Source organism: Glandiceps talaboti, chromosome 8 (genome assembly GCF_964340395.1).
Source record: "Glandiceps talaboti chromosome 8, keGlaTala1.1, whole genome shotgun sequence".
In the NCBI taxonomy this organism is placed as follows: domain Eukaryota; kingdom Metazoa; phylum Hemichordata; class Enteropneusta; family Spengelidae; genus Glandiceps; species Glandiceps talaboti.
The window spans coordinates 19,163,529-19,173,641 of record NC_135556.1 but is presented as its reverse complement, the minus strand read 5'-3'; the positions used below and the strand labels follow the sequence as shown (position 1 = coordinate 19,173,641).

The following is a 10,113-nucleotide window of genomic DNA, read 5'->3' as shown; positions in this document are numbered from 1 at the left end:
CAGATATTTGATAGGTAGACTGAAGTCTAGTGATGGCTCCACATGCACCCAAAAAATCAGTAATGTTTGGTAATATGTTGTTGTTCCGATCCAGGATCGAGGTTATCCCTAAGCGCGAAGTGATATAAATTGGAATCATTTACATATGGCTAAAGATGACAAATATCTCTACTTCTATAACGATTTGTGTACATTTTGGGTCAGACACGAATAATTATGTATGTAAGCAGCTGAGGGCAGACCCTTGGGAGGCAGACAGGCAGGTTTGTCTGTCTGTCTGTCTGTCTGTCTGTCTGTCTGTCTGTCTGTCTGTCTGTCTGTCTGTCTGTCTGTCTGTCTGACTGTCTGTCTGTCGATATACATGTATGTATGTATATACGTATGTATGTATGTATGTATGTATGTATGTATGTGTGTGTGTGTGTGTATGTATGTATGTATGTATGTATGTATGTATGTATGTATGTATGTATGTATGTATGTATGTATGTATGACTCTGTGTGTGTATGTATATATATATATATATATATATATATATATATATATATATATATATATATATATATATATATATATATATATATATATATATTTTAATAGCAAAATATGATAACAGTGTTCCCTACCTTTTCCAACATATGGGTCAATGTCAAGTTTTAAAAGAATCCAAAATTTGGTATATCGTTTAAGTAGTTGAAATGCTTGAATAGGATGAGTCACTTGCAGATCTATGTAACCTGTGGCATTGTTGATGGTGTCACGTGTATCAAGTAAACGTCTGATGAGAAAACCATATACATTAAATGGAAGGAACAAATTATACTGAAATTAGGCCAACATGTGATATACGCTCCATTGAACTTGTCCTACAATATAGTAAATTCATGATTGGAAAATATTGATTCAATTACCATAACAGTAAACGCAACATTGATTTTATGTAGATATTTACAACTGATTATGAATTAGTCTGGTATAACGGATAAAACTTAACTAAAGCACTTTCACTATGTGCTACACTTGTTTATAGCATTCATATAAAATGTAAAAGTGTACTGGTCCCATTTAGAAGCCTAGCATGTGGCCTTTCTAATGTAGTCAATTAGCAAATGAAACAGTATATTTTTACACGTGACATGGGTGCTATAAACGAGTGTGGTACATACAGAAAACGCTTTACTTTGGTGTTATGGGTTGTACCAAGAATCTGGAAAGAATACTCCCAAACTTATTCTGTTGGTTGAAATTTACAATCACTTGAAATCATTCACAATACATCATAAATTAAGTACAGAATACAAACAACAATGTTGAAACCACGAATAGGTGCATGACGTAATTGATTTGGTAATTGCCAACGATATATCAATTCATACCTTTCCAATGCATTGATCGTTCGTCCAGTTATTTTTGGGTAGCTGGAAGGCGCATCGCTGAAAAACAAAAACAAAAGTAAATGCTTCATTCAATATGTGACAATCTAATCTCGTAAAGTGAGAAGGGGGGGGGGGGGGTTGCGAGTTTAATCCATGACACATTGCGTCCAACCCTTCTGCAACTTCAACACTTCAGATTAGTCAATATAATACACACTAACACCTTTTTACCCCTTACTGCTTTGTGTTTTTAGAGTTTGAATTTAATGATTAATATTTCATACATTCGTTACTTCAAAATCTTTGCTACATTTATGCCCTGTTCTAGTGTTTGTATCAGTCCATGACAATGTCACGGCACGCACACACATTTACAGACAAACCCAGACCAAGACACACAGACATGCACTCCCGCATGGAAACAGACATAATAAAAACCTCTACTTGCTAAATCATTGACTAAAATTTTCAAGTTTACATTAAAATTGTCCTTTTTTTTCTTTCTTTTTCACTATCAACAATATCGGCAAGACTGCAGAACACTGAGCCCAATATGTAACTAACATTGTTTTTCTAACGAAACAAAATTAAAGAGACAATCGTCGACTAACATTAGGATCGAAGATGTTAGTGTCAGGTTTTAATGCTCTTAGTGTACAGGCTTGGTGCTGATAGAGTAAGGTTTGGTGCTGATATAATACAGGTTTGGTGCTGTTAGAGTACAGGTTTGGTGCTGTTATTAGTGTACAGGTTTGGTGCTGATAGAGTACAGGTTTGGTGCTGATAGAGTACAGGTTTGGTGCTAAGGATTTGATAGCATTGCCACATGGTAAATTTGGTCTAGTGTCCTTCAATGTGTACGTTGCACGACGTAACTTACCCAGTACGAAAGAGGTTCCTTGATTCATTGATGTAGTTGTGTAGGGCTGTTACAAGTTCATGTTCAACGTTGACTAGTAATCGAAGTCTAGCAATCGACCGAAAGATTTCTTCGCAATTGGAAACTTGGACATGTCCACTCACATAGAGGAGAACAAGAATCCCATATATGCCATTAGGTGACATTTTTATGTCAGTTCGGTACAAGTCTGTATGCAAAATAGAAATATATGTATGGATCATTCGATATACATATAAAATTAACGAGTTCTTCTCATGAAATAGTTCAACGTGAAACTGATAGGAGAGTACTAGAGGAACTGAAAAATAGGAAGAGAAAGGAGATATGAATATCAAGATACACAAAATAAGAACTGTTACTAATCAGTATTTGACAAAGTGTACCAATGATTAAAACCAACTGAACAAGAAGCCACTCGGTGTCAGAGTGCAGTTTGTTGTTGACGAATTAGACTGTATTTTGTATCCAACACTGGTGAACTCTTGACTTCATCCCTAAAAATAAGATGAAAGAATGCTTGCTCTTATTACTGTCTGAAATGTCGCTATAAAATCTCAACGGTTTCCATTAGCCCATACGTACTACGTACGTCGTCAAGTACGTTTTAGCTTCGAGGTGGTCATAGTTAGTTCATTTATGATAAATATTCGTATTAAAATAACTATAAACCCTACGGTATACTATCCCTTTTGAGCTTTACTGAGGCAGACGACACCGTTTCAGATGATGTCGCTGCCATATATCATTTGTGTTTAGGCCAAATAAAAAAAAGTTGTTTGGATCCGGTTACCCGACCCCACCTAGTTTTTCACGCCGACCCTAATATTTTTTATGTATTCGAGAACAGTAATAATAAAATTGCGAAAATCGTGAAGTCTCGCAAGATAGAAACAGCTGGGTGCGGAAACTGACACCAACTCAAAAAGACAATGTAAAACTATTCTTCCAATGGCTGTAGGTCTGATAGGAAGAAATAAGCAACACATAGACCATTTGGAAAACTAGACACCCACACATGAAAAAAAAAAAAAAAAATCTACCTACCCCACCTATTTTAAAATTGAATGTTATCGGAACATCACAATTTTTTTTACGCTTTAGACAAGTTTCACGGTCACGTGCAAGGTTTTAATAACACGCAAGGTGAGTCGAATTTCACCCATGATAATTCTATGAAATATGATAAGCGTTAGATATATTGGCATGGGGGATTGGTCTGCACTTTCTCCAGTATTGCGTGTTATTTGTTAAAAACACACTGACATGAATAGGCTTCTTATTATTAACCCTAGAAAGGCTTCAAGCAAGCCGTTTGTGACACGGACTTCCTTTCATTGCATGATCTTTGTTGCTCAAAGGTTATAAGCTCTAAATGTATACGCTACAAGCAAGGTTCAACACGTACGCGTCTCAGAGGGAAGACGTATCGAATCTCGTACATCCACAGCTAAAGAGTTATACATTTTGGGAAAGAGAGATTCCAATGCTGCTATCGTGATATGTCAACACTTCATTGAATTCAATATTCCAGTCGTATACTAAAGGGGGAACTAACATGTAACCTGTCACCCGTACCATTTACGATGTTTTTTTTTGAATACATATGCAAATACTGTGCCTTTCGCCGATCGACTTGCCTGAAAAGAGAGGTGTAATTTACTCGATTGTATGTATCTAGAGGTGAAATTTACTCGATTGTATGTATCTAGAGGTGAAATTTACTCGATTGTATGTATCTAGAGGTGAAATTTACTCGATTGTGTGTATCTAGAGGTGAAATTTACTCGATTGTGTGTATCTAGAGGTGAAATTTACTCGATTGTGTGTATCTAGAGGTGAAATTTACCCGATTGTGTATCTATGCCCATTTCGAAGACTTTTCGACTTCACTTTTAATTTTCTTGAAGTTCGCTGGATTTTTGTAAAGACACTGGTGGAGGGAACATTTTGTAAACTGACAGAAATCCAAGTTCAATATCATGTATTAGGAATTACAATAAAAGACAATTTTGTTAGACCAACCAGCTGGTTATTTCACCGGCCAAGTACTTTCAAATCGTCGATCGATAAACGGTATTGTATCGAACTCTGTCAAGGTGAATTCGTGACGTCACTGCCTTCTTTAAAGTGTGTATATTTATATTACCTCATGTTTTGTCGCCATAATGTCAATACAGTGCCCGTGTGTAGATGAGCAGATCAGCTTCTCAGAGAAATATGCCATGTTATCCGATGTCGTTGGTGATAAATCATACTGAAACCCCCACACACTACAGTGCAAATCGAAAGTTTATTCACCCTTTATACATTAGACTACGCAGAGCATCGAGCATTTCTTCAATGGGCGCGTGAGTCTGCCACGGTGTTTTCGACTATCATTTTTTTACGAGCTTGCCTTAGCTCGTTCAAAGAGCTTGCCTTAGCTCGTTCACAGAAAAGAAACACAGGTGAAAAGAATATGTACAGTGTAACATCGGTCATATGAGGTCAACCGTGTTGCATAATCACGTGAAAAAACTTGACTTACCTGTTGACTATTATTACATTGGTAGACCGTATGTATACCAGCTATCAAATATGCATTGTCAAGTTCAACACACACCGTATATACAATGGTTATCAAGTCCTTAAATTATCGAGGGTGGATAATTGTTGAATGTTCAACGATCAACACAACACAACACGTAATATAATAAAATTGCAATGTAGTCAGACACACCCGAAGAAAACAAACCAGTTGACATGCCCAGGTCATTCATTACAGAGTCAGACAGTTGACAAGCTTACAGTGAATACAACTCGATTCTCGAGTGAAGCAGGTTGGTTGACACGTTCTCACCAGATATGCTGTGTCTTCTCAATTAAATTTAGGTTAACATCCAACATATACTTTTGTCATAAGAACATTGTCTCCTATATATAGGAATGTCGACCAGACAAACGAATATCCTACCATTGAGAAAGCAGTCTTCAATTGCAAGACAGTATGACCTGACCATCATAGGACAAAACCATTTTATGCATAGGGATGTCTTCTTGGTATATATCAAATATAATATTCTCCAACATCTTTTTAAAATCCCAAACCAACCATGCAGTGTGATTTTGCAAACTAAATTTTAAAAAATCATATAAAGTGCATTACTTCTTTTCAATTTATTCATTCCACTACCCTTGTTTTATCTCTCCGGATCGGTACCTCACTTGCCATTTTCTTTCTATATACTACTAACTAGGAAAGACGGTTAGTTTCATTATTAAAAAACGTAGCTTTACTATGATTTGAACATTCAAAGGGTTACTTAAGGTGAGTTGATAAGTTTTGGGTTGATAATATTAGCTGTATAAAAAAACACCCTTAGGTTCTACCACAGATAAGTAACTTACTTGTCTGTGGTTCTCCTTAGTAAGGAGTATCATAGTTAACGAGCATTCGGTATTGGCAGAACTGTGCAAACAACACGTACGTACGTATAAGCAGACGATTTTTACCAAGGCTAGGATATCGACGTACTGGATTATATTTTAGTTTAATTGAGTTTTATGTAAGTCTTTTCAGATAGGAAATATTATAAACTCAGCTTCTGCCACTCTAATTCATTTCTGTAATCGGTTGTGACATCCAGCTGAACCTTGTTTCTGTTGCCGAACCACCCAGACTTAATTAACGCATGCGCACTGAAAGTGATTGGCAGAAGTGTTCCGAGTCCAGGTTCCGTAATATAAAGGATACTCAGATAATTGCTTTGTTGACCGATGTGGTTAAATTACCACTTGTAGTTTCTTGTATTCTTATTTCCAGTACACGTGTTGACAAAGGTGTCACGTGATTTAATTCTATACGAGTAGTGCAATGTTAATGGTGTCAACACCCTTTGTGTTTTAAATTCTTATACGCTACATTTATAGGCTGTACTATATTTTACAAACCCATTGTACACCATCGCTTTTTTCACTTTGTTAATAAATCGCGACCATCGTCTCTCAAACTACATTAGTTACCTTATTATTTAGATTCAATTTAATTGTCATATTAATGTGTTTAAATTCATATTTAGTTTGACAAAATTTAGAGTCTCAGAGAGGAATTGTCCGAAATTCCGTATTTGATAAAAGTCCGATTTTGAAATTGTCATGAATTGCATAGCAAACAAAATTAAGTTTATGAACTTACTGTAACTTGGTAAAGTTCGGCTTCACCTCGGACAAAGCAACAGGCATTAAATCCACTGAATGGGTTTGAAATCCATCCTATAACATTCAGTTAAACTCAAAAGGCGATATGATATAAATACATGTATTACTGCGACGGAAAGCTGTTGCGATTATACAGAAGGTGCGAAAGAAACGAGAAACTTAGAGTATGATAATACTGTGTTTAGCTTTGGTAGAAGAATTATTGTAGAAATAAATGCTCACTTTTTCACAAAATAGTCTATTTCAGTGTTAATGCACAGACTTCACACTGTGACGCGCACGACAAGTGAGCTAGACCATCATGCAATGCGATTTGTATGCTCGCAGATACCTTCAGAGGACGTCATGACGTTTATTCGTGTGGGGTCTGTGGCCAAGGCCTATTCATGTCAGCTAATAATCCGAAGTTTTATGCCACTACTATCATGTTACATAAGTTAGGAAAAAAGGCAACGAATGTCGTGTCTCACAGACCACATCGCATAGTCGCATTACTAATTCACATTACTCATGTGAAATCCATATATAGATATGCGCATATCGTATTGGATTCACCCATGGACTTCCTTTTGATCAAAACATTTACTTTCAATGTGTTTAGTCACCCAACCAGTCTCTGATACAGAAACTACGTATACACAACCTGTTTCTTTCATTAAAACGCACATACAACTGTGTTCCTTGTATTTTATTACGTCAACCAAAACACATTTACTCTCTCAACTCGTTCCCTAGACTGTAAGATACGTCGTGACGTTTCGCCCTCACCGGCCTCCTCTAGGGGTTGGCCGATGGTTGAGGGCGCCCCGTCACGGCGTACCTTACAGACTACTCGTTCCCGAGATCGCTATAATTTTGTAATCTTATAAAATTTTACTTCAACTAAAAATCTGCTTTTACATATAGCACTTCAACTGTCATGTACTCCATACCTTAAGTGCACAGTGGGATTAAAACTTTACAGGTTTAGACAATACGTACACTTACCTGTATGGTTCCCAATACAGAATCCAGATATCAGTTCATGATCACTTGGCGAGTCCTCGTTTCTCCACGACTAAACTGTATAACATACACTGTTTACGTACAGGTGAATATGTTGATGTAAAACATAATGAATATACATGGCAAAAAATCGTGTATGGTTGAAGTTTACATTTTATCGACGGCAAACACAATCAACACAGACTCGACGGCTGGTTAATAGTTTTAAATCAACAAAAACATACGGTATGTTTTCCGTCGTTGTATTTCCGTACTTCTTTTTTACTCAATTTGGTATATTAAAATTTACTGAAAAGATATGCGGGCTGATTCTATCGCAATTGCTCTGTGTGTCTATGTACCTGTGGACACATCGTATGCCAATAATTATTTATAAAAAATAAAAACATTGAAGCTTTTATTACCATATGATATGTGTACATAAAAGTTGAAGGATTGGCTCATCAGTTTACGATTTATGTTGCCCCAGAGTCACCCCTGAAGTTTATAATGTGAATGGATTAATATTGTCGATTGGTGTGATACTTGCCCTGTCCCATCTGGGTTACCCAGGCTCTTAAGGCTGGGGGCTCTGCCTGCGAGACCTCCCCTCTCGTTTGGGGAGGTCTCGTACGCAGAGCCCCCAGCGGCGTTATAAGTGGTACAGAACCAGGTTGAAATTGTGATCGCCGTTGAGGGCGCTGATTTTTGGGAGCAGAACCAAAAATCAATTTGAATTGATTTATCGTGCGTACAGCTACAAATATGGTGCTTCTAATTACGGATCACAATCCGTGACATTAAGTGGCCAAGTGATATATCACTTGGCCACTTGATGTCACGGATTGATTGATTGATTGATTGATTGATTGATTGATTGATTGATTGATTGATTGATTGATTGATTGATTGATTGATTGATTGATTGATTGATTGATTGATTGATTGATTGATTGATTGATTGATTGATTGATTGATTGATTGATTGATTGATTGATTGATTGATTGATTGATTGATTGGTTGAGTGAGTGAGTGATTGAGTGACTGACTGATTAAGTGACTGACTAAGTGACTGACTGACTGACTGACTGACTGACTGACTGACTGATTGACTGACTGATTGATACATATATATACTCAGTATAACAATTCTACAATGTATAAAGTATTCAACATTGAAATGGGAGACGAAAACTAGTTGTCTTTGCAACTAGTCGAGTCCGTCCCCTTTTACAATCTTAGGGATTAGGAATTACTAATTACTGGGGCTGCTGATCAAATTAAATGTATTGCAAGATTGACAGAATAGAAAAAATCATAAAGGATTTACAAAATACATTATACATATATAGGTGGACAAAAAACAAACAAACAAACAAACAAACAAACAAACAAACAAACAAACAACAAATACACAAACACAAAGAAACAAAGAATGACCTACTTAAATATACAGACAAACGGTAATCAATCAATGAATATGAAGTATAACTAGTTTACAATGATTGGAGATAATTTTTGAACTCTTTTTTGGAAATGACTTCTGCTATTCATGTTGCGAATGTTGCTAGGGATGCTATTCCATAATTTAGCACCTGCATACTTGATATTTTTTTTATGGTTTATTGTATTGCACATACATTTGCTGTATGGAAATTTAAGTACAGCAGGGTGGTTCATGATTTCGTTCAGTTGTTGAAAATGAGGTGACTCCCTATTCACTTTGTAAAAATTAAGATTCCCTTCTTTGAGTCCCAAATTGAGGTGCCCACCTGATTTACCGCCCCCGGCCATTACAGTAAAAACTGATTGTCCCCTTACTGAGATGTAGCAGAACAGTTCCGCTCTCATTAACCGTGGTATTCAAAAAATGTGGTAACGATTTCTATCATACAAATTTGTGAAGCAACGTGGGTTCATATCCCAAGGTGATATTGAACTAAAATAGAAACTTTGAAAAGCGCCCAGCCTTCCATGACGTACCGAGCACTGAAGGTCGTGGCCAAGCGAAGAAGAGGTACATGTATTGTTTTCATTGTCGATTCTCCACGACCAGTCGTAAAGGCGTGGGCTCGTGAAGAAGTATTTTTTTCACTGTTGATTTCGTTCAGTTGTTGAAAATGGGGTGACCCCCCCCTATTCACTTTGTAAAAATGAAGATCACCTTCTTTGAGTCCCAAATTGAGGTGCCCACCTGATTTACCGCCCCCGGCCGTAAAAACTGATCGTTCCCAACATGGGTTCATATCCCAAGGTGATATTGAACTAAAATAGAAACATTGAAAAGCGCTCAGCCTTCCATGACGTACCGAGCACTGAAGGTCGTGGCCCAGCGAAGAAGTACTTTTCACTGTCGATTCTCGAGCTCGTGGGCTCGTGAAGAAGAAGTATTTTTCCCTATCTATTCGCCACATACAAAAACAGGAAACAATACACTAGGGTCAGAACTAGGATCGACCTTTAATCTGGTTATCATAATACTAAATATAAACACCGAATGTGGTCAAAACCTGAATGCTTAAATTTCACCAAACTGGCACATTTGCCATGCAAAATTATATCTATGAAGTATATAGACTATACTTACACAGTCGAAAACAATTAACCCAATTCTTGGTTCTTTAAATTCTATATTAAAAAGGTAATTATCTAT

The 10,113-nt window shown here is 36.8% G+C and overlaps 1 protein-coding gene across 2 annotated transcripts in view; it reads right to left on the bottom strand.

Moving 5' to 3' along the window:
• LOC144438906 (prolyl 4-hydroxylase subunit alpha-1-like) overlaps positions 1 to 6,555 on the bottom strand; it is a 13,519-nt gene extending 6,964 nt beyond the window's left edge. The window contains exons 1-5 of one of the 2 annotated variants that reach the window (XM_078128133.1): positions 6,453 to 6,555; positions 2,258 to 2,465; positions 1,378 to 1,434; positions 628 to 779; positions 1 to 108 (exon numbers count right to left, since the gene is read on the bottom strand). The exon at positions 1 to 108 is cut by the window's left edge and continues 44 nt beyond it. In XM_078128133.1, coding sequence (XP_077984259.1) covers positions 1 to 108; positions 628 to 779; positions 1,378 to 1,434; positions 2,258 to 2,442 — 502 coding nt within the window. In that variant the 5' untranslated portion in view covers positions 2,443 to 2,465; positions 6,453 to 6,555. Of the gene's footprint in view, positions 109 to 627; positions 780 to 1,377; positions 1,435 to 2,257; positions 2,466 to 4,805; positions 5,242 to 6,452 lie in introns of those variants that run through there. The other variant, XM_078128132.1, reaches the window with a different exon arrangement.
• Positions 6,556 to 10,113: the final 3,558 nt, after the last annotated feature.